The sequence below is a fragment of the Plectropomus leopardus genome, chromosome 4 (assembly GCF_008729295.1).
Source record: "Plectropomus leopardus isolate mb chromosome 4, YSFRI_Pleo_2.0, whole genome shotgun sequence".
NCBI lineage: Eukaryota > Metazoa > Chordata > Actinopteri > Perciformes > Serranidae > Plectropomus > Plectropomus leopardus.
The window spans coordinates 6,913,917-6,939,716 of record NC_056466.1 but is presented as its reverse complement, the minus strand read 5'-3'; the positions used below and the strand labels follow the sequence as shown (position 1 = coordinate 6,939,716).

Here is a 25,800-nt window from a genome sequence, read left to right as displayed (position 1 = left end):
GAACTCAAGTGTGCTCTGCTTGTTTGACGCAATACAGAAGTTTGACATCTGATTATATAATAATGTGTGCTGCTGTTTTTATCTACATTGTCAATGATTTATGTTTTGTGAATACGAGTTTATAATTAGTCAGTGGTCAGGACCTTGATCTGTGTATGGATTACTGATCAGGCCTACTATACACAGGCCCAGGAGAAGACTCCAAATCACCACAAAAACACCTGAAAGAGATGCAAAGGAACTGCAAAGAGACACAAAATATCTACGAAAAAAGCAAAACCAAAACAAAGAGACACAAAAAGTCAAAAAAGACACAAAATTACTTCAAAGAGATGCAAAACCACCCCAAAAAATGCGTATGGACTTAAGACAGATGCAAAACAACAAAGGTGGATGCAAAACCAATTCAGTCTTTACACTGCCTGCTCAGGATGGGAGTATGATGCTTTTACCCCGCGTCGCCATTCCGTATAAAAGGTATAATTTACTTTTTAGCAGCCAATAGCACAATCTCTGTGTAAAAAAAAAGGGCTAAAATAACTCAAAAAACAGGCAAAACAATCACAATAAGGTGCCAAACCACACAAAGTTACTTCAAAGACAAAATGATGCATATCAGCCAAAGACAGATGCAAAACAGAAACAAAAAAGGCAAAACCACCACAAAGTCTGTACGTCTTGCTCCTGTTTCAGAGAGCTAGGTGGTGGGGCCTTTTGCATGTCCTTGCAGGAGCCCGTCGTCCCGTTGTCCTCCCTTGCCTTGACCATTCTGTCATAACAGGAATTGAAAACATCAGCAATGGCCAGAGAATCACCAGCTTCACGCTTTGAGCTTCAGCTCAGTTATTTCAGGACACATGCTGGTGTTTTGTCAGTTTCTTGCTGTAGTTTGTGACAACTTTGCACAGCTTTCTGGGTTGTGATCAACAGGAGTGTGTTGCAGGGTGTGCTGACATTATAGTGCAGTGACCCTGAGTGCTCATGTGCAAAAGACTCCAGTACAATACGCGCAGTTAAATTGCAGCTGAAATGTATGATTAAGGTGTGCAACCAATATTAAAAATAAATATATGTACTGTAGCTTACCACATGATGGGGCCAGTGAGCAGGCTACCAGTAGCCTACATTGGTGCCTGTGGTTTTAAGTGAGAGACTTTTCAGGAGCCACCCTTTTCAGGTTTTAGGAGACTACAGGGGTTGAGAAATCTTTATCTTGTATTAAAACCAGTGGAGATCAACACAGAGCAACAACATTGACATTATTATATCAAACCATCAGACCTACAGCCATGTGTCCAGAGTTTAAGACACATAAGGTGTGGACAAATGTGTGTGTATGTGTGTGTGTGTGTGTGTGTGTGTGTGTGTGTGTGAGTGTGTGTTAGGGTCAGCAGCAGGGTGGGCGGGCAAGACTTGAGCTCCATTTATAGACATACTGTACTTAGAGAGAGTCAATGTGAGCGCACATGTGCCAGTGAATACAGCTGCTACCACTCTTTAAATCTACAGGAGAAAGACAGAAAGACAGAAAAAAGAAAGAAAGAAAGACAGAAAAGATTGTTTAAACTCCAAAACAAACTTTCTCCTGTTGGGAAACAGAAGCAGCAGCGAAGAAAACGTGTTGAATCATCACCATATAAACACAGATCATCTGTTGGAGGAGCTCAACTCGTAAAGTAAGTGACTTTTAACATGTTGCTAAGTGTGGACAAATGTGTCCCCTCATAAAGTCTGTAATGAAGATTTAATGATTGGAGCTGTGCTGCTTTTTAGGATTGCACTCTGGAGATATGATCTGAGTTAGGGTTATTAAAACAGCATTAGAATCAGTTATTTCCCTCGCCCGTCAGCCATGACCATCCTGTCACCATTTTTATCTGGACTGAGTCAAATTTTCCAACATTTGAAACACATGATGATGAAATTAAATGAATATAGTCTATTTCTTCAGCATTAATTCAGCTGTTGACAGCAAATGTTTGTTGATGGTCAGAGTCACTTTGACATGGAAATGTTCATCTATAACAACAACCAAGAGGTGTTAGTGTGACGTGTTGTGTAGAGAGAGAAAGGTAGAAACATCTGATGCAATCGTGTGTTCAACTGAGGTGCTATTCATGACCTCATCAGAGGATATTTTCTGATATCTAAAAAAAAAATCACTATTTTGGCCTTTTGGGGTCTTCTGTGTGTTTAAATCCAGACACCGCTCTAGTCAGATATTATGTTTCCAAGATGCTGTCAAGGAATCTATAAAAGTTTTATTTTTAGTTTCCTCATGCTGTAGATACAATTTAATTGGAGACAGCCAATCAGAATTTACCTTCTTCAGTGCTGTGATTGGTTGATTTCGTTTTAACTTTGTTCCAGGTTGAGGGAATGTGCAGCAGTCCGACAGCACACTGATAGTCCTTTTCCACCAAATTAGCTCCGGTTCTTGTACAGGCTTCTAGTGTGGACTGTTGGAAAATTGACGTTATCTAGTGAACCAGTTCTTCCAGTTTTGTTAAGACCCAGTGTATTCTAGGATATTGTATTCAAGGATGCATTGTCAGCGAAGGGTTTTGAAGAATGCACAACAGTGAACAGCATTTGGCAGATGGCATTGATTTCCTGCAAACTTTTTGTACTGTAGCAAGCAAGCATGAACCAGCTATTAATGAGACCACAGCATGCTCTCTTTTTTGATAAGTTCTTACTAGACATCTCTATTTGTGCATTCTCTGTCCTCTCTTTCTAACTGGTAAAATATGCACACTGATGTCACGGTTTGTGCTTAGGGTAATAGAAAACCTGTTATTTGTTTTGGTTTTCAGGCTCTGAACCAATTTATTTTTGGCTGAAATTCTCCAAATTCAGGTTCAAAATTAGGTGCAGCAACCGGAACAAAACCAGTCCTATGTTGGTGGAAAAGGGATACCAGCAAAAGTTTGTGAGAGGGCATAAGAGTGAGTGGGGTTATTATTTCACAATAATATGGATAACAGCAATGCAAATGTATCTTTTGGGCATAGAATAGATTTTTGCTCGCTCAAATAAAAATGTTTTGCTTGCATATGATTTCCTCTCTCATACATATCCAGCCTGTCAGACTGCTGCAAATGATATTAACCGGCAACTACACACGTCATCACAACATGAGGATCTGTAGGATGGAAATCAGAATCATAGCTGACTTTTATAGAATCAAATTTGCTTGTTTGAAAATAAATTCTGCTCAAAGGAAACCCAGGTCTGGTTTCCATGTTTCCAGACTTTTAAAAGTGCATTTAAAAACCATTTTCTTGTGCTTGCACCAATACGCTGCCACCCGCTGGCAAGTTGTTGTAAGTGTGACACAAATTTCTCAAAACCAAGATGGCCGAGGGAATACAAGAAATGTGGTGCAGCTCAGGAATATCTTGCAAATTCTTCTAAAAAGGAGGCCCGTGCAGGTAAATACAATTTAAAAAACATCAAGTAACATCTAATCAGTAATACAGTTGTCAAAAAATTCAGAGTATTGATTTTATGTTGGAAGAAAATCACAATGAATCATTTGTCCACTAAACATGACATCATCCACCATTGGCTACTTCATCTGCAGTGACGTTTTGGAACATTTCATTTGCAAAATGACTATTTATATTTACCGCATGTTGCGGACAGAGATTAACAACAGCAAAAACTATATAGAAACAAACTCACACAACTTGTGCAGTATGATCAAAGCCTTTCTTTTTTAAAAATAAATGAATTAATAAATCTTTATTTCAAACATGCAAAAGCAAAACACAAATCAAAGCAAATAAACCTTATGGTCAAGTGTTATACACAAAAAAAGAACAAAAAAAGGCCTATACAAAACCTATACATTAATCTCAATAATACACTAAAGCCACTTAATTTTGAATAATTGTGAAGTACACACTTATTTATACAGTTGAGGAAAAATAAGTACTTCTTTTATTCATGCATTTTCACTAGATCTTTTAATTATAACATTTCCTGCCTTGAATGGATGTTTTGATATAGTTTTGCTGTCGTTGAACACAATCCCCATTTATTTTAATTCCTTAAGAATGTTTCGCTTTTAAGGATTTCTCCGCACACCGTGGAGACAGGCGAGAAAAACAAAGGTTTCTTCGTGAATTCAGCATGAATTGATATATAAATGATTATTTTAAGGGTGAAGTATTCCTTAAACTGAAGCTTTACGCCGACAAATTCCAAACACAAATGTACATACGCAGCTCTTTGGATGACGTCTATCTATGGCTCATCAGCTGTGCTCCCAGTGTGCAAACATGTGCCTTCCACAGGTTGAGTCACTGCTTTCTAAAGCCTCTCTCACACAAACACAAACACACACACACACACACACACAGTTTTTAATTCAGTCCATCAAATATTTACACACTCAGGAAGAACACAGTGTCCACTGATTTTTAGGCAGGAATGTTTCTTTATGTGTGAATGGTTGGTGCAGCATACAGTCTATGGTGTGTAGGTGTTGGTGTGTGTTGGTGTGTATGCATGGGTTAGATCAGTGCATGACACTTGATAGCTCGAGTTACAGCAGAAGGTCAAGTGGGGTCAGCCGCCCTTTGGTGTCATGGCAGCTCTCAGCTGACACCACATACAGTATACAGCTCTGCAGAGCTTCGCTGATGCAACAGTGGCTGGTTATGTGGTGACAGATTGAAGGATTCTCCGTTGGGTTTTCCAGAAAACACACACAATTTACATCCAGTGTTTCCCACCAAAACCAGCTGTGTGTCTCTTTGTGGCCTCAAACATTTGTCCTGGATATTTTCACAGTTAAATTTTATGGCCTGCAGGTCATAACTAAGGGATACAATCAGGCCCTCTTGATGACTTTGCAAAGTGTGAAATTTTAAAGAAGTAATAATACAGCCCAACCGATTTAATCTAAGACAAATTAAAAAGTAAATGCCACTGAATTGTAAGGAAATTGTATTTATTCTTTGATTTTTTTTTTTTTGGATCAAGCATTTTAATTTAATAATATAATTTCTTAGTTTTGTTTAATTTTATTTTTTGTGTGCTTTTATTGATTATTTTTATGATTTTCAGGTAATTTTCTTTTACTTTTTTAATTTATTTTTTTGCTTATATCTAGGTCATTTATTCTTTCTCATGCCAGTTCCTAAGGTTTAAAAGCCTTAATATTTGGTTGTAATAGACCATCATTCTCAAATCACTGAGCTGGACATTGATGTGACAGTTTGGCATCACTGTAATGAAGTACCTTTGGTTTTCTCTGGGTTTCCAGCAGCAGTCAGATATTTTAAATGTTAGATTTGATATACCAACCCTCAAGTCAAATTAAAGCTCAAATCCAGAAGCAGGTGGACTTCTTTGAGGAAATTGATGAGAAGTTTAGTGCCTTTCTCACGAACACTTTGCTGTGACATCTTGAAATGTCACCATGAGTAGAACAGGATGGTGCAAATTAAAGTAAGGATTTGTAGTTTTTGATGGTTCCTAGCAGAACTTGGTTTTCAGCTCCTGGTGGACTAAAGTTTTCCTCCACCGTGTTTCCTGTTCTCATGCGTCCGCAGCTGTCATGGCTCCCAGCTTGGCCCAGGCATACAGGAGGAGGTGGTGGATGGCCGTCACAGCCATCATAGAGAACCTGCTCTTCTCTGCTGTTCTGCTGGGCTGGGCCTCACTGCTCATCATGCTGAAGAATGAAGGCTTCTATTCCCACCTTTGTATCGGTAAGACCATCGTCCAGTCAGCCCGTAATCATCCACAGTCAGATATCTCAGACACAAATGACAACAAGCCTGGCATTTTATGTTTCTGTATACCACAAATACGTTACATTTGCACATTTCATGCTTGCATCAACGTTTCTAAATTGACGTAGTATATGAGCTGACTTTTTTATCAGGAGGTGGAAAGGATGGTGGATTGAAGACCAACAAAACCAGTTTAGCGAGTCCTAACTGTATTTCCAGCAGCTTTTTAGGCACCAAACATGGGTGTTTTTCAGCCACCATCGAAGTATTTCCAGAAGTGTTTTAGACACCACACATAGGTCCTACACAGCCACCTGTCACTTATTTCCAGAGGCTTTTTAGGCGCCAACGTGTTTGTTTTGTAACCACTAGTCACTGAATTTTCTGCGGTTTTCAAGGCACCAATAATGGGTGTTTTGTAGCCATCATTTGTTGTTTTTTTAGTGGGCCAAACATGGGTGTTTTGCAACCATCCATCACTGTATTTCCAACAGTTTTTTAGGTGCCAAATATAGATATTTTGTAGCCACATGTCACAGTATTTTCGGCAGCTTCTCTGGGCGCCAAACAGGGTTTTTTGGCCACCCTGTCACTGTGTTTCCACCAGCTTTTTAGGTGTCAAACATGGGTGTTTTGCATTGACCGGTTGCTGTGTTTCTAGTTTTTAGGCACTGAACATGGGTGCTTGTTTTCTTGAAAGCACTCATGACAGAAACAACAGTTTGAAAATATATATTAGTAGAAATACATTATGTTTATTTTGGTTTATACTTTGTGATGTCTTGTCAGTGCAGTAAGGAAGAGTTTAATTCTCTACTTTCAACAATTTATCCTTTCCTGACTCATTTTTCTTTCACCCTCTCCAGAAAATGAGACTGTGCACACCAACGTGACCTCAACGGAGAGCGGCCACTGGCTGAGCTGTGTGGAGCAGGAGGAGATGTTGAACCTTGGCTTCACTATTGGCTCGTTCCTCTTGAGTGCAGCAACTTTACCTCTGGGGATCCTGATGGATAAATATGGGCCGCGCCCGCTGAGGCTCATTGGCAGGTGAGACAGACAAAATGTTTCAACATATTTAATAAAAATGCCACTGAAACCACATGTGCGCTGACACTATGTGTATATTTCAGTTCATGTTTCGCATCCTCCTGTGCAATGATAGCTGTGGCTGCATATAATCCTGAAGGTAAGAAACATTGACACACTTGCTTTGATCCGGTCGCATTACTGCAACAAGATACATCACTCAAAGGAAAGACTGCATCATTTTATAGCTTATTTTTGTAGTATTGCAATCAGTTAAAAGTTATCGTAAAATTTTACCCACTGTAACACTGTGACATTTTTACAGCAGACACAGAAAATAAACATGCTATAATGACGCCTGCAGAAACTTAAAAGAGAAAAATAAATACCTTGAGTGTATTATAAAGGGAAATTACACTTCTTTGGTTCTTTACTTTGACTTACTCTACCATAGCTGTGCTCAGATGCACTTTTTTTTTGCACAAAGGTTCAAAAATGGATACCCAAATTGTGAAACAAGCTGAAACTAACACCATTATAGTTTCATCATGGTTCATTAAAATCTTCATTTCATTTGATCCATCAGTGCTGTCTGGTCTCATCTTCCTCGCTGTCTCCTTCAACGGCTTTGGAGGAATCTGCCTGACCTTCACTTCACTCACAGTACGATTCCCACTCACACCCACATATTCTATAAGCAAACTAGAAGTGAGAATATTCACCCACTCTGCTGTTTCCCTCAGCCCTACAACGAATTTTAGCATTTTTCAACTCAGTGTTTTAGTTCCATATCAGCAATTTCAGTTCCAGCAGCAGCTGTTTTTGTAACCTGATCTCACAGAAATACAAAAAATGATCTCAACCCCTTAGCACCACATGAAGTGGTGGTTGCACGTAATGTGATAAAATTACATGCTGGAAACGATTGCAGTTTAATTAGCTTGAGGCACCAAAATTATTCCATTAGATCACGGTTTGGCTTAAAATAACTTACAGGAGGTATGTTCTGATAAATCTGCACAAGATTAAAATAATAATAGTAACAGAAGAAGAAGAAGAAGAAGAAGAAGAAGAAGAAAATGTATTTATGTTGCACTTATCAAACCAATGTTACAAAGTGCTTTACACTTAAAAACAAAAATCACACACAGGAAAAATGTTAAAAAGCAAAAAATACAACACAAAAGAAAATTTAAAAACAACGATTGACTTTAAAATCAAAACAGAGCAGTGCAAGACTTAAATATAATTTCAGGTGTTAGGTACAATTAATAATAAATAATCCTTTAAAGAGAAGTTATAGGAATGCCTTTCGATAAAAATAAAAATAAGTCACTGTTGACTTTTAGTGTCACACAATACAAACAGCGGTCTCCTGGGTGAAAGTCCTGTGTTTATTTGGCCCTACCACCAGTCTGATCTTCCTTATTACAAAGACATTTTCACCCGTTATAATAACTATAGGGTCACTGCTTAATGTCTGACATCATTGAACCAACCATTGAGGGAATAAAACTTAAAATATTTATTAAAAAAGAAATAAAACAAGGCTTTTACACAATGACGACTTTTCTTGTAAATTTGAGAGAACAGGAGATGACTGTTGTAAATATTTATAAGAGAAGAGAACGAGAAAATGCAGTTGGCATCGGTGTATTGATACTGCAGACAGTCTGTGTACATCATCAGTGCGGGGAAGTACAGTCAGCAGTAGAGAGGGGACGGGGCCGTAGGACAAAGGTCCCCGCTGTCTGGACTTGAACCTGGGACGTCACAGTGACATGGTATATTGCATAGACTGCTAGGTCACCAGGGCGCCCCATATACCCACTTTTACATCTCTGCCTTTGTCAAAATCAAAATACCTGCTGTGACATCACAGACTTTGTCGCCAGAGTTATAAAAGCTTAAAGGTTTAAACCTACACAGCAGACCCCTTTAATTCGTGACTCTTCTAGGTCCAGTATGCCTATGTCGTCCAACCATAAACTTCACTATTCATTATTCCAAGCACATTGTTTGTGTGCTTTTGAATTTTTTGTGTATATCTTGGTTTATAGGCAGGCCCACACAGGGTCTGATTCAGCTGCAGAATTTCGACCATGTCTATGCAGATTTTCTGCAGATTTTTTTTTTCAGTGAATATTGTGACATCACATTGCAAGGAAAAAAAAAGATTTCACAGATTTTAATTTTGAATCCACTTGAAAACTGTAAAAAGAAAATCCACAGATTCCCTTTGGGTCGGATTATTAGCACGTGTTTGTGTGTCTGACTGTGTTTGCGGCTGTGTGTGTTTTGCACAGCGGCACATGCTGTTCTAAATTCTGCTGCGGCCTCTCAGCCAATCCAAAGCATGGGCGGTCAGCACACCCACGGCCGTGTGCCCTTGTCCACACCATCTCTCTCTCTCTCGCTCTGTCCCCCACCTCTTCCTGTCCTGGACTTGACATGGTCATTCTGGCCTCACTGCTGTCATTCCCAGTCCGGTGTGTGTTTATGTGTTTATGTCTGGTGTGTCTTATCTTGTTGATAAGCTCTTACATAACTACTTGATGTGAAAAGTGTACATAACCTAACCAGCAGCAAACACATGCTCTGTGAACTTTGATAAGGCAGTTTTGATCTATAATAGAATGACTTACCCGAGCCAGCATTTTTAATCTTCTGAAATCTCCCAGGGATCTCGGTGGGGCTCAATATTGTCCTTATTACATACTTAGAAAGACTAAGAGTCAACAGCCGTGCTTGCGGCTCTGTGAAACTGTTCTTGGAACATGCTCACAGTGATGGTGTTGACATGAAGCTGTTCAGCAGGTGCAGCCTTGCTGTGGAAATAAGTTTTTTTTTTTCACATATATGGTTCATCTCCACACTACATGTGCACTCTGATGAAACAGAGAAGAGGGAGACTTTGGGAACTGAAGGCAAGAGCAGATGGAACAGCTAATGGAAAGACACAGGGGGAGCCATGGAAAAGAGGGGAGGGCAGATAAGAATGGAAAATCGGAGGTGGAAGCAAACCTACAACATGGAAACATTACTGAGTGCAGAGGTATGACATTAGTTGAACTTGGGGACTGCAGACAGAGGAACAAACACAAAGGCGATATTTGGTCATGCTGTGTTCATTTCCACTGGTGATGCTTGTTGCTCAAACATAGTTGAAGTTGATTGGGATACATTTTTGGGCCAAATTATCTGCCCAGATTATTCATATTCATTGTTTTTGTTGTTGCTATTTACATTCCTCTTGAGGCGGATTTTAAAAAGAAATGCACCTCTAGAATTACTGTTTTTATTGAGTTTTTCTTGTATAAAGATAAAGAGACTACAGTGGCAATTTGTTGGGCAACCTTCCATTGTGAAATGGCAGTAAACTAATCTTAAACGACACAAAGAGGGCTGCAATGGGACACTAAAAGCCAACGCACTTATCATCATTATTTGCAATCAAAGGCGACGTAGGTGTGTTATGTGAGCGATAATGGAAACACAAACACTTTATAGGTGGGAGCGGCCATGTATGAGGGATTTCTGGAAGGTGATAGTCCACGATTTCACAGAGGAATTGCAGATTCAAAACTTCCGGATGATCCGCTCAACTTTTGAAGAGTTATGTGATGCAGTAAAACCTCTTGTAGCACCTGCTGCATCATGCCCGAGGGAGCCAGTTCAAACTGATAAGCACGTAGCCATAGCATCATGCCATCAAACAAAGTTTAAAAAAACATATGTATAAGCAGATAAGATGCTAATAAAAGAAAAATGTACCTTTTCCTCCCCCTTGTTACTTTCCCAACTTTTTCTGGCTCTCCAGAGCCAGAGAGGGTCGTCCATATGGCCCGTGTAAGTCGATTGTGGCTGCCGGTGGACGCCTTGTCTCCGAGCCCACAGCCTGGCCTCCCTCACTCTTTCTGGCGCTCAACTAGAGTACCAGGATCATAAACGAAAAACAGGACCAAATTAAATATATAACCTTTATAACAACCCACAGTTCATGCAGCTCTAATTAACAGAATCAAAAGGAATGGCATTTGAATCTGGCACCTGTCAGTGTAGGAAAGATTTTATCCAGTGAATGTAGAATATGTCCGATTAGAGCCGTCGGGATAACACAGAGGGCAAAAAACACACAAGCAGAGTACACAATGTGCTCAAACTGTGATTGTCAAAGAGCCAAGCCTGACTCATTTTCTTTCACCCACAGCTCTGAGAGGGATGTCAGTGTGCAAAGGTGGAACGCCCCTTTGATTGTTACAACTGTCAGCAGAAAACAGGAAAAGTGCACAAATTGTAATAAACCACTAAAATACTGCCCATATGGCTGAGGGGTGTAATAGGTCATTATTATAGCGAAACTATTTACAAATGTGTGTAGAGCTTTGTGTAACTGAGTCAGTGTGTGCATAATCAGATTTGTAAAAGTGTAAACAAATCTCTCGGTGTGTACTGAGATTTGTGAAGTTTTGCTAAACTATGTCAGTAAATACCGCATTTGTGAATTTTGTGTCAATAAGAGGCTAAATGAGACGACAGCACATCATCACGCCGAACACGGCTTTACAGTTTTGTTGTGTTGTTGACGTTAAGTTATAGTTCGTTTACATCCTAAGATAAACGTCAAAGATTATCTTGCTGAATTTAATGTGTAAGTATCATAAACTTTTGTTTGCCAAAGGAGACGGCTCAACGTCGCAGCTCCCTGTTGAGAGCTGATTTCTTTCTTCTCTCTTCTTTTTTTGTAAATGTATACAAGACAGTATAATAAGATGATCATTTGACGTGTTTCTTAGCACTTTGCACTTAGCACTGTGCAAATTTACCTTATGTCTTTCAAAAACATGGGTTGAAGGCAACAAACAACAAAAGAAATGACCCAAAAATTTTGGAAAAAAAGGAAATGTACAAAAGGAAAATAAATGGTCTGCAAAAAGTGCTTAGAAATATGATAATTGTGTAACACAATTCTAAATATGTAATTTTGCTCAATATGAATATAGTTTTTCCCTAGCCTTTTTCTTTTTTCCCTAGACATTGTTTCCTACCTTTTTGAAAATAATTTTCTAAATCTACCACTTTCTTGCAATTTGCTTTTTTGTCCCATGTTTTTCAAGATAAATTGCACTGATTTGCTCACGTTTCAGTGGTTGAAATACTTGTGAAAGGGAAGCAGCACAAGAAAAAGATGTTTCTACAGATTTCAAAGAGTTAAATATGATCCAGGAGCATCTCACTTTGGTTATAACATTATGAGTCTAGCATGGTGAGACTTTTGTATGTCGCACCAGTTGCACCCTCTGTTACACAGCTCATGGAAAGAAATAGAGCCATAAAATCTGGCTCCCTTCAAGGAACTGAAATTCTTAGCACTAGAGCAAACAACATGCCGTTGTATACATTTCTGAGGACTTTAATCAATATCAGAGTTTGTTGGGACACTTAACTGGTTTTTAGATTGTGTTTTTGACATGGCCTCGGTTTATACTGGTATGACATTCTGGAATAGAAACGAACAGTCGTGCATAAAATCTGATATGAGCAGTAAGTTTAAACTGAGCACGAAGGCCTGTAGTGTGAACAGAGACACGTGCAGTTGCTGTGTGTGATTGGCGGCCCTCCAACTGCAGCTATAGTTAGAGTGAAAGTCTGCAGACACACACACTCACACACACACACACACACACACACTTCAAAACTTACCATCTGCACAGCCAGAGAATGTTCACATGCACACACAGACTCATGCCAGGTTTTTATGACAAAAGATGCGTGACAAAAGGATGTGTGAGGGTCACACAGGATCTGGATGTGTGTGTGAGTGTGTGTGTGTGTGTGTGTGTTATTAAACTTCCACTCCTCACATGAAAAGCTTGTGTTTGTAAGAATGCAGCAGCACCACCTACTGGTTAAGTTTTTAAGGTGCTCTCAAATAACTGAAAATCAACATAAGCTTTCTGCAGAACAGCAATCAGAGCTGGTTAATAGATTTTAAAGAGTGTTTCCAGAGTGTTTTACTCATTTACTGCTAACTGATGATAAGATTGTTTATTTATTTATTTGATATAATAGATGTTTCCTTTCTCTTTAATCCCTCTCTGTCATCTAGCTGCCGAACATGTTTGGGAACGTACGATCAACCATCCTCTCCCTGATGATTGGCTCCTACGCTTCTTCAGCCGTTACCTTCCCTGGTGTCAAGGTACATGCACACACACACACACACACACGCACGCACGCACACACACACACACACACACACATGCATGAATAAATCTACTAGAACTGTTACTGACCAAGTGGAAATTCACTGTACTTAAATATAGCATGTGTTGGTTTTTTTATACAAACTTGTAACGATTCACTTGCCCCTAAGTTGGGCCACCAGTTGTGAACAACTGATCTTGAGAAAATAGTCATATCTGAGAGCTGAAAGATGCATAACTGCATGAAGAGTACAAGAATCATTGTGGGACCATAAACAAAGAAAGAAAGAAAGGAAGAAAGTTGTGGAAAGGGAGAGGATGGAAGGAAGAATGGAAAAAATATGGGAGTTAAAGAAGTTGGAGATTAGTGATTAGACTGATAAAAAAGTGAAGGGAGAAAGCAGCTCTTAAAAATAAATTCAGTCCAAATATAACGATGCAAAAAGGTCAGTTTCATAACTCTTATTTTTAATGTATTTTCTTTCTTCACCCTTTCTTATAGCCATCCCTATTGTTGTTTTCTCTTTTATATGCCACTCTACTTACCTGTCTTCCTCCCTAACCTTCCCCCTCTTCCTCCATCTTACCATTCCAGTTGATTTATGACCTCGGCGTGTCGTTCCGTGTCATCATGTGGGTTTGGTCGGGTATGGCCTGCTTGGTCTTCGTCAACTGCTTCCTAAACTGGCCTGCTGAGTCCTTCCCTGCACCTGAAGACGTCAGATACACGTTAGTGAACGCTACATCCTATAAACACATTAGTGCTTGGCTTTGAACACTTTAGATCAGGGGTATTTAGGCATTTTTATGGCAGTGATGAAATTCTCATTGAAATTCTGTACAGCTGAGTGTTCGGGAAATGCAGCTGACATGTTTCAAATTATTTTTTCTACATCACAGTTTCCACTCAGGTGCTACTTCAGGTTAATTCCATCCTGTAATGTTTTACTGTAATTCACTGGCGTGTGCAGACATGTCACAGCCTGAACGCTGGTTCGTTGGCATGCTGTGAAAACCACACTGTGTTTGTCACATGTATAACTGAATTGGCCCCATGTGGCTCCCAGACTGCAGGGAGAAGGAGACGAAAGAGTCACCAACGGAGCTGCAGACTGTAGCAAGAATAAGGCATGTAGCACAGATATGAATTTGGCACTGACTGAGGAGAAAACAGGGAGTAAATACATACATTTACATGAGGCTTGATGAGATTACAGTGTACAGCTGTGACAAGTAAACAGGCGACTGCACTTAGCTAATACACACAACATTTGCTGGGCTTGTGCCAGGACCAACGGAAAACAGAGATAACTGGACATCTACTGGCTAGATTTCTGTTAAAATTGATTAAAATGACTATATTTTCAGAGATAGGAATAAGGCATTGTTTTGTAAGTTACAAGTAAGTCACTCACGTCCCAAGTCGGGGCAGGCAAGTCTCAAGTCTAGAGCCCTAAACTAACCATAATCTGCTCTTCATGCACAATACCTCTTAAAAAATAAAAATAATAAAAGAGTTAAAGTATATTAGATATAAGAAGCCATGGATGTTTTTTTAAAAATTTGCATTCATTTGTTGAAACAAAGCTGCAAAAATGTTACTCAGCTGTTTACGCTAGCTGAGCATTTGCTCGTGAGCTATGTTAATGTTAGCCTTGACTTAGCGTTCTTTGCACAACTTCAGATGTCAAAAAAAGTTGGAATTTGTTCCATCTGTAATTTTAAATCCACAAATCTTGCATACGCCATTTAATTTTTTTCCCCTACACATAGTTTTGAACATGAATGAAATTAACTTTCTATCATTTTTTCCATCTTGCACGTTAGTTCATCATGTGTCTCTCCTGCATCTTGATTGGATGGTGTCCGATTGGTTCAAACAAAATGGATTTGGAGCACTAAGTGACAGCTTGCTGGGAATGAACAGCATTAATATTGATTTAGAAAATAAAGGGAAATTAATTGATACATGGCACAATTTTTAAAGCCATACTTTAAATCTTTTTGCTTGGGGGCAGGTATTATTTTTTTTCAAGACAAAAGGTTTAAGCCCGAGTTAAATCATGAGTCACTGGTGTTAAAGACCAAGTTGAGTTGCAAGTATCGAGTCCTACTCAAGTCCACCTCTGTTATTCACAGTCATCAGAGGCTAATTCATCATGCTTTTGGTAACCCTATGACCTCTCCTATAGTGCCACCATAAGCAGACTGTCATGAAATCTAGAGAGCACTTTTTTGCTGAATACTTTTAATATTTGACGCCATGACTTGAGAGCAGATATTAAGTAAGGTATCACGGATATAACGTCCACCACTCTCTGCAGGTTCAAATGTTTTTGAGAAGGTGGTAGGTTTTCTCCAAAGGTAAGGACTAGAGTTGTTCAATAAAAAAAATGTCTTTCTCTTTCTTAACAGTAAAAAGGTGAAGCTGACTGGAGTTGTGACAGAGGACAAGGTGACTGGAGAGACATATGTCACACATGTGACTCACGTAGAGGACATGATGGGAGCTAAGCAGCCCGAACCCGACCATACAAACCCCAAAGGCACAACCCAGGGTAAGGAACATTATTGTTGACATTTAGATCAGTGCGATGTGTAACATCAAGCCGTCTGTCTTTTTACTGGTGCAAAGCAGCCAACACAGACCCAGTTCACAAGCCTGGCTTTAAAGTTTTGTTTCTACTTACGCAAGACGCCGTGGCGCAGGCCTCCGCAGATGATGCACAGTGTACAAGCATGCACAACATGTTGTTAGTTGCAATATGCTCTGCAACGCCAGGGGGTGTTAAAAAAATATACGAAATTCTATGGATAAATAAAAAGTTATATTATTTTACTCTCGGTGTCCTCTGCTCGGCCACTCTTTGCATGAGCCGTTTTTTTTTAGCTTTAACAACCATCTCATGTTTATCCACACCCTGCAGCAAAAAGACTTTTCATTCCCCAATTTGGAATTTAATTTGACTGTCCCTGTGACCTCTCAATGAAGAGTGGTAGAGACCTCTGAACAGGTGAAACTGCTCTGCCCGTCTCCCCTCGAAGGCTTGATGATGATCTGACAAGGAGAGACGGTGGGCTGCTAGTTACAAAATTTCACAGCCTCTCTGTTTGAGTGTAATGTCAGCTTTTAATTTGTCATTTAATTTGTTTGTCTTTTAATTTTACCTTCTAATTTATCTTTTAACCTGTCTTTTTATTCTGTCTTGATCCTGCTTATTATTTTTATTATTATTAATGCTCTGTGTCTACAACCTTTATTTTGTTGCTGTATTTTTCTAACGTGTTTCTGCCTCTAATATCCTAATTCTGCCTCAACTCTTGTCTGGCCTTTGTTTGGTGTTATTCACCTGATTTGATCTATTAACTTGGAGGTTTATTGCCTCGGCTTTGCTTTGTTTGTCAAAGCACTTTGTAAACAGTGTTTTTAAAGGTTGTGTATAATTAAAGTCATTATATTATTATTATTACAAACACTGCATGATGTTAAATCCATATTTTTTATTATCATGATAAGGTAATAATAAGTCAGCAGTACTTTTTACATACCTGTTATATATCTTAAACACAGCGCCTGTCAGTACAGCCACAGTTTGTGCCGGCAACTGCATACTTTACATCAGAATCTGTAATGATTGAATGACTCATGAAAATATTAAAATAACTTCAGCCTGGTGGGTGCATGTGGGTTCAACACTGGAACTTTTGCCAACATTGAAAAGACATTCAACTTTGGAACAGCTGATAACATTCGGATTAACCCTTCTACTGATTCTACTGGACTGTTTTTGTATTTGTTTTATTACAGTGAAACTGGTTCTTTTAGTGTGAAACTCCCCGAGGCTTCAACTGAAAGTGTCACTCATCACATGTGTCATGTTTTCATTAATCTCATCTGTCTCACACTCAGCTCCCTCTCTGTTTCAAACTGGTTCCTTGTTCTCCTGGTAGTGAATTAACTACTTTACACAGTGAATTAGGACACTGGTTTATCATTTATCTGGAGTTTTGCATGGTGAAAAGTAACGCCATATCCAGGCTTAGGTACAAAAGTGCCATGAAAAATAAAAGAGAAACTATGTATTTTGGGAATTTTCAATGGAAGTGAAGAGGAAGGATTTGTCTGAGTAGTTTCCACCTGAACTAAAGGCTTCTTTCACACATTTCCTCTTCCCTCCTTCAGACTCGGTGCCACTCTGTCGCTCTGTGTGCTCTCCCATCTTACTGTGGAGTCTCATCACCATGGCGATGACCCAGCTCAGGCTGATCTTCTTCATGGGTGCCATGAACAAGATGCTGGAGTTCCTGGTCACCCATGGGGACCCCAACCGTAAGAATAATATCCTAAACTAAATAATTAAACTTTAATATAAAGGAAAACCCATCTGTGGTGATCCCTGACCTGAAGCTGTCGTCTCTTTCAGCCTCACAAGAGCTGCTGAATGAGGTGGACGAACAAGGTAAGAGTCAAGATGCTCAGTGTTAACAGTGTTTGTACGTATGTCAACAAGTAACTACTATCGACAGTGCTGAGTGGAGTTACTGCAATGTTTTGACTGATGGTTCAAGTTTGTGTGTTTATTAGTTCAGAACACAGTATCCTCACAAATGTACCCAAACAATGCTTTTGAGAGAGCATGTAGACCATTAGACACTAGAAAGGATTTTTAAAACAATGAATTTAGCATAACATTAAAGCCGTTTGATGGGGAACTCTAGTATGTGCTTGGTTTTGCCATGAAGTGTACAGACTCCAACAACACTTGTAGTATTTAGAGCACCTTTATTAAAAGACCGACACATTTCAGCTCGTGGCCTTCATCATTAATCACATTTCAAATAGTATTAAAGTAAGCTTCTGTATTTATAAAAGCTACTGTATTTGTATGTTGTTTGTAATGTGTTTCATGATGACCCTGATGAAGGCCAAATAGCAGTCCAATTCCATGTTTTGGTACAGTTGGTGTTCACACCTGATGCGTACCATAACAGAGTACACATAAATCACACTTGAGAGACCTCCTTTCCATGTGGACTTTAGCAAAGATTAGCGCACCATGCCCGGGTACAGCACACAGTGTTCACACTAATCAAATGAGTTGGACTTTGGGGTCAAGTATACTCAAATCCGGACATGGGGTCCCGCATATGAAAGCCCTCTGAGACACAAAAACATGGGAATGTAGGGTCCAGGTTGAATTACTCTTTTAGTTTACATGAGAAATTCAATAAAAATATCACAAAGACGACCACTTGTTGTTGTTATAATACTGTATTCATCAGTTTGACGATGAGCAACATGTGACTGAGGCCATGTCCCTGTTGTCATTGCACAATGTTAGACTGATCCCAGTATTTATAGACAGTGTTTGTCCGTCTGAATCATATTCCTAACAATGTTTGCTTTGACACTTCATTTAGAGCTTCATACTGGGAATGAAACCTTAAAACATGATTCAGGCTTCATGACCTCAGTATTTCTAAAATAAGACAATATGCATGCACATGCTTTAACCTGTCTCCACCTGTTTTATGGACCTCACTTTGTGTCTGCATGTCCTCCACAGTCGGTTTCTACTCATCTATCTTCGGCTCAATGCAGCTGCTGTGTCTGCTGACCTGTCCTCTGATCGGCTACATCATGGACTGGAGGTTGAAGGAGTGTGAAGAGGAGAATGCAAACACACAAACAGTGAAGAGGTATTGTGTTGCTACATGTGTGTATTGTTCTGCAACAGTTGGCGAGACAGATGTCTGTTGTGGGCTGAGAGGGTTGTCACATGGACATTGACAGAGTTTTTGGTTGCTGTCCACAGTGGCCCAGGGGTTATCCCTTTCTTGACTACACTGTAAAAGATGAAGGAAATAATGATCTTGGATTCTGTAGCATCCACATCTCCTTACCTCAGGGTTCCCACGGTCACGAGAAACCAGGAAAAGTCATGGAATATGTAAAAAAAATTGAAAAAGTCATTGAATTTTTAACCATTTGAAACTGGAGTAAACTGGATTGATTTTTAAAAAATGAAAAGAAGAAAAGGAACATATCCCAAAAAATTGCAAAAAATAACAAGTAACATAGTTTTATTTTCATAATTATGATATTTATACATATATTTTTCTCAACATTTTCAACTTTTTAATATTATTTTCTAAAACTACAAAATTCTTGCAATTTGTTGGACATTTCTTGTCAAATTTCTCATTGCATTTTTTCCATGTTTTTGAAATCTAAACAATTTGCTTACACTTGTGAAAGGCTTCTGAACGCAGCACAAGAATATCAACATCGATCCAGGTTTCAAAGCATTAAATATCATTGAAAGTTTTGGGAAAGTCATTGAATTTTTAACCCTTTTTAACCTAAGGAAATCGATTTCTTTCAAAAATGGGAAAAAAGTTACAAGCAACTATCAGAAGAATTGACCCAACATTTGCAACAAATAAGTAAAAAGTAAAAGAAAATCAAGCAAAAAAAAAAAGGAAGTTAAAAAAAACAACAACAATGTGTTTGAAAAACGCTGGGCAAGTGGGACTGGAAAAAAATACCATGGGTCCTTGAAAAGTCATGGAAAAGCTTTTAAATTCTGTCTATGAAAATGCGGGGGAACCCTGTTCCATGTTCGCCTCTTTTGACATTTGTCCCCTTCAGTCAATCAGATCCCCCAAAGAGAGACAGAAAGATCCAGAAACTGACCAACGCCATGAGAGCTTTCATCTTCACCAACCTCCTATTGGTCACCTTCGGAATAATTTCCTTGATTGACAACCTGCCCCTACAGGTCAGAGAGAAACACTGTACAGGAATTTAAGCTATTTAATACATACTATACTAATGCACAGAGATAAAGGCACACAAAGGGACCGTTTTGATGTTACTTTATTAATTTGTTCTCTGTCGTTGTGTCTTTCTTTCTCTGACAGATGGTGTCGTTTGTTCTGCACACCATAGTGAGAGGATTTATCCACTCCTGCTGCGGAGGTCTCTATGCTGCTGTGTGAGTAACACCGTTGGCGTCTAGTTATTACAATGGTAACATCTAATGGGGATCCTGAATAAAGAATAAAGAACTTGCTGTTACAGTACTGCTCAGTTCCCCATCTGTATGCAGTGCAATTAAAGCTACGGTTTATTGTTATGATACTAATCCCATTGCTTTTTTTTTTCTTTTAGCAAAAAACAGGCTTAAAGCCATTAAAACAAAATGTAATTCCCAGGGAAATTGATCATCCAACATCCAAGAGTTTTTTGGGGGCAACCAAAGTGTTACAGTTAAATATCATGTACTGAAAACACACTAAAATAGCTACGGCAATGCCATACTCTGTGAATCTAAGGTTACATCATGGTTATGTAACGAACACTATCACTGTGGTAGCGACTTGTAAACAAGCAGCACTCACCTTTAATCACCTGTGAGCCTTAATAACATTTAAAGGGGTGAGATATATAAAAAAGCATCCCCTTGAGCTGTCATGATAGAGACTGAAACCACTTTTTGTATCAGTCTGTAAACATGTTTATTTCTGCTCTTGGGCATTTTAACATGGGGGTCTATGGGGATTGACCAGCTTGTTGTCACTTCCAACTTGTCAAATACTGCTGCTTTGTCAGTACTATCTACATCAGATAACTGATGCACAGAGGCACCTTTTATGGCAGCATGGTATGCACCAGGTGGCAGGAAATGTTGACACAGCTGGCAACACTCCAGCTCATCAAATACCACCACTTTGTCATGTCAAACACGGACAAACAGAGGCAACCTTTGCAGTAATATGAAAAACAACACCAAACTTTCACCTGAGAGCCCACTGTTTAGTTCAGGTTTGAATGTTAAAGTAAAAAAAGATATTTTTGCATGTAACATACTGTGGTATTGACATTTGTACCATGACGTGTGTCCCATGACATATTTTACATGATGTTAAATGACGTCAGTAACAACCGGACATATTTTAAGCCTAACCACTTGTTTCTGTTGCCTAACACTAATAACAAACTTTTGTTGCCTAAACTTTAGAAAATAAACTTAAAAACCTTTTTCTAAGTTTATTTTGAAAACAGCTGTATGCCTGTAAAAGCCTAAACGGTGCATTTCCAGTGAAGTGTATTTTGGAAAGACATAATGTATGCAACAATGGACATCCCTCAACATCCAAAACTGATGCAGGAAGGTACCTAAAGCATCATAATTCGATGTCCTTTGACAAAGCGGCAGTATTTGATGAGCTTGGTTACATTACTGCATTCCAAAAAATGTAATATGATTACAGTAATGGCTTACCCCAACACTGAATATAGGAATCTCAAATTTATGTGGTACATTGCACCACTGCTCTATGGATTACTTGATCATCCATCCAACTGTGAATTAAGACTGAGAAAAAAGACTCCTTCTCTTCCATTTAGTTTTGATTGTGACTTCTGTCTATCTTCTATCTCACTGCAGGTATCCAGCCAATCACTTTGGGACACTGACAGGCCTGCAGTCAATGATCAGCGCTGCTTTCGCCTTGCTCCAGCAGCCTCTGTTCATGCTGATGGTGGGACCCCTCAAAGGAGATCCTTACTGGGTAAAGAGCACAAACACAAAGAGAAGACAAGAATATGCAAATAACATACAACAGGTTTTTAGAACAGGTTTGTCACAAGCACTGACATGTCTCCCCTTGCAACAGATCAATTTTGGCCTCCTCATCTTCTCTCTGGCTGGCTTCCTGTTGCCGGGCTATCTCTTCTATCACCGTAGAAATCTGATCATAGCAAAGACGAAGCGTGACAGGTTGGCTGCCAGCCAACCAGAGAATGCTCCTCTTAACCCATCAGATATTGCAAAGGACCAACCCAATGGGCATGCAGCTAATGGATACACACCAAATGGGCACACTGCGTAAGATGAGTGAGTGCAACTTCACTCTGGTTTGAAAACTTTGACATCGAGCAAAAACAACAAGACAGCAATAAGTTAAGCCTTATTTAAAAAACAAACAAAACTCAAAGATTATAGCCAGCAGTATTATTTTTTCAGTGATTTTTATTGAGAAAGTACAAAACAGGTATGGCAACATTTACATCCATTGATACAGCGAAGAAAATGCAAACCGTATTTTAGAAAACAGATTTAATTTCAGGCTTCTCATTTAGAAAACACTGAATTTTCACTAGACTCCATCATGTGGTCATTTAAAAATAACACGTAAAAGTGTCTAGTTAGCCGGTCGCTCCACAATTTGAGTCTCAGCTCGGCTCCTTTTAGTGTGGACTACATGTTCTCTCTCCGGTTTATGAGGGTTTGCTTTCTCCACAAACACTCTGCAAGGGCTTTCACATCAGGGACCGGGGCCCGAATCCGAGTATGCTTGACCCCAAATTCCACTTCACTTGATTAGTGTGAACACTGTTTATTGTGCTCGGGTCCACTTGAAAAAGTGTGCTTGGTCACACAGTTCCCTGTTCACAACTGTCACCATCTGTCTGTGCGTGGAGCCCTTTTCTACTATGTAACACAACGAAAATGTCATGAAGATCATGACGCAAGCATACTCAGGTAAGGAGCAGCATTACTAATGTGATAGCTGAGTAGTGGGAAAGTGGAGAGTGGGCGGTCGATTGTATCGGGGGACCGTACAAATCATACCTATTATGAAAACGCCCAGAACTGCCCATAAGTGAGAATATGTGTACAAATGATGAACCAGTGAACTGCATGCTGGGAAAACTTCCAGTGCCCAAACCCTTGCCTTGACCCAAACAATGACATAAAAACTCAAGGACCATACAGAGTTTCTGCAGGTTTTGTTCTATTAATTGCCTAGAGTAGCCCTACTAGAGTATTTGCAGACTACACTTAGGCTCATATGGGATTAAATAATTATTGATATACTCAGGGGCCAGTCCCATCCGGGCCTTAAAAGTAATAATTAATATCATAAAATTAATTTGAAAATGCAGAGGTAGCCAGTGTAATGATGCTAAAAATGGAGTTATATTAGAAATAGTGAAGAGGCAGGCAGCAGCGGCATTTTGAATGTTATGTATGTAACTGTATGTTACCACTGCGATATTTTGCGTTTGTTTTGTTATCAAATGAAATAATGTTACCACTATTCAAGATGCTGACCGTTTTTTTAGTTAACTGTCTGTTTAGGTAACTGAAACAAAGAACGATGAGTGAGGATGGTGAAAAATAGATTACTATGATTGTAACAGCTAGCTATGGTAAAATCATTAACCAGGGTTATGTTTATTTAATTCCTGTGTTTGCACCTGTGTATCTATTGATAGATAATCAAAAGGCTCTGAACAACAACATCTTTCAAACTGCTAGAATTGATAGTTTCATGATAACAATATATCCTCAGCTTTTGTAGTTTTTAGCTCATTGTTTAGCCGTTCGGACCATAACTTTACTGTTCTGGTTCACTCTCACGGCTCTCATATTGTCATTGTCAGCTGCAGCAGGTGGCTTTTTTTTCAGAGAACAAGCACCAAAAACCCACTGTGCACTACCTGCTTAGCACCAAACTACAATTAGCAAGTAGCTGGGGGGGTATTTACCAGCTGAGGAGTCAGATATCTTTCTCAGAAGTTGGTGGAGACCAAAACAGAGCTAAAAGAGAGTGAATATTGGATATTGAATATTGCAACTGTTGCTGCTAACAAGTAATACATTAGCTAAATAGGTGATGATAGTGTACGTCCAGCCCAGTCGCCAGAGGAAAACGTTTGCATTACATGTTTCTGCAAACCACAGATACATTGCATTTGCACATTTCATACGAATATATCAATGTTTCTAAAGTGATGTAGTATATGAGCTAACTTTGTCATTGGCAGGTGAAAGAGACAGTGGATGGTGTGTCTCCTGGGTAAGATGCTTGCAAAGGAGCAGACCACTATTGGGGACCAACAAACAACAAAACTGGTTGTGATTTAGCGAGTCACTGCTAAATCATCAAATATGAGTGTTTTGTTGCTGATTTTCCTGCCAGGATAGTGACTCAAAAAGCTGTTGTTTTTTACTGAAACTGCTTTTCCAGCGGGGATTGTGCCCCCAAAACTAGGTGTTTTATCTTGTCCTAACCACAACCAAGTGGTATTCGAGCCTAAACCCAACCATACATAAAGCATTGTTGAAATGTTAAGTTTCAATGTATCCCTACATAGTAATGTGCAATTCCAGTGTATCTGTGGTTTGCTGAACCGTACAATGCCAACAGTCTTTCTTGCAGTCGGGTTCGTATGTCAATATAATATTCACAACATGTTTCCACTGCTCTAAGTGGCCAAAAAAGGCCTCAGCTCTGTCTACTGCCAGCAGATTTCTAGTACAAAACCACTGAATGTAATTTGATCACTATAACTTTTGACTTGTGGTGTTTTATGGCATGCTCCCTTGTCCAGAGGTAATGTCCTCCAAAATGAAGGAAAATAAATCAGACATAGCATAAAGCAGAACACTGCTGCCGGGCATTAAAACAATTATTAGCACCATTCAATTAGGCAAGAAGCACATTTTACGAGCTTATTTAAACTTGCAGCTCACTTCCCTCTGCACTCAGACTGAATTATTAGCATTAGCAACAAGCAGCCTTTCCATGTGCCACCTGTCAAATAATCTGTTTGATATATGCAGTGGCAGTTTGTGACATTGACTGTCACGTAGCAACCAACTCTAATACTGAGATAAAGTTGATTCAACAAATGTAACTCAATAGGTTTGCTCTATCTAAATGATAATTTAAACATTTTTAAACCTGAATGTTACACGATAAAGACTCAAAAAGTTTAAGACTTTTTGTTCTATAAATAATAAATAGATTTTGGCCCCCTCCTCCTCACCTGTGCAGGCACAGTTATGGAGCTCATACAACAAAAATTACGTGTTATTGAGTATAAAAAATAAATATTGTAGTGGCTACAGTAGTAACTATAGCGGCTTTATTTTACTGTTACAATTCAAGAAGCTTGAATGTAGCAAAGCCAGCAGCACACCACGATGATGAATAAAGATTTGAAACTGTGATTTGTTGTGAATGCCTTCAGGCGGAGAGCACAACATGGCTTCTGGTTAAATCTGTGAATAGAGAGCTTGTACAGTGTTAATAGAAAATGTGACAATAGCTTAATGATGAAGCTTTGTTTAGTGGTTACATAATGATATGTAAAATAGTGGAAATGTGTGTGACATAATCTGCATGCTTTAGAAGTGCCTTGGGTTGACCTTTAGTGCAAAGTGCAACCTGCTGATGAAGGCAGCATACGCACAAATAAAACAAATAAAGAAAAAAACTTCTTCTTTTTTTATGTGCTGCTCATCTGACAGCTGTTTTACAGACATAATATAAATTAAGGAGTTTTTTAAAATACAATACAATGCATCACAAAAACAGGCCATTGTATGCTTCAGAAAGCTAGTATTTATTGTATATCCATTGCACTGGGTTGGATCACAATGTACATGTGTTGCTTGTGTCGAGTTCACCTACTGTGTTATTTCATTGTATTTCAGTGGTAATTAATATGACTCATGTCACAGTTCAACTGAGTTTGTTTTTAGGTGATGATTAGGACACTAACGTTTTATCAAAAAAATAACAGAATCGCAGACATTGAAGAGGCAACATATGTTACTCATCTTTAAAAACTGAATGTCCAGAGAGAATATAATTCAAAATGTTTTTTCTGTGTAAATAACTTTTCTCAAAAGAGGAAAAAGTATTTTATGTAACATTTATTTGGTGTCTGACTTGATTTGCGATGTGGCTTTGATTTGTTGTGAAGAAATGTAAAGAATAAAAAATAAATGAATGTG

General features: G+C 39.0%; 1 protein-coding gene across 1 annotated transcript; it reads left to right on the top strand.

Annotated features, from left to right (window-relative positions):
* Nucleotides 1-1,467: 1,467 nt before the first annotated feature.
* On the top strand, nucleotides 1,468-25,800 carry slc43a1b (solute carrier family 43 member 1b). Its single transcript, XM_042484278.1, has 15 exons — nucleotides 1,468-1,676; nucleotides 5,565-5,723; nucleotides 6,614-6,797; nucleotides 6,881-6,936; nucleotides 7,363-7,439; nucleotides 12,886-12,978; nucleotides 13,578-13,711; nucleotides 15,398-15,540; nucleotides 17,166-17,312; nucleotides 17,407-17,442; nucleotides 18,550-18,682; nucleotides 19,635-19,764; nucleotides 19,907-19,980; nucleotides 21,436-21,559; nucleotides 21,665-25,800. The coding sequence occupies exons 2-15, from the start codon at nucleotides 5,570-5,572 to the stop codon at nucleotides 21,878-21,880; spliced, it is 1,701 nt and encodes a 566-aa protein (XP_042340212.1). The 5' UTR covers nucleotides 1,468-1,676; nucleotides 5,565-5,569; the 3' UTR covers nucleotides 21,881-25,800.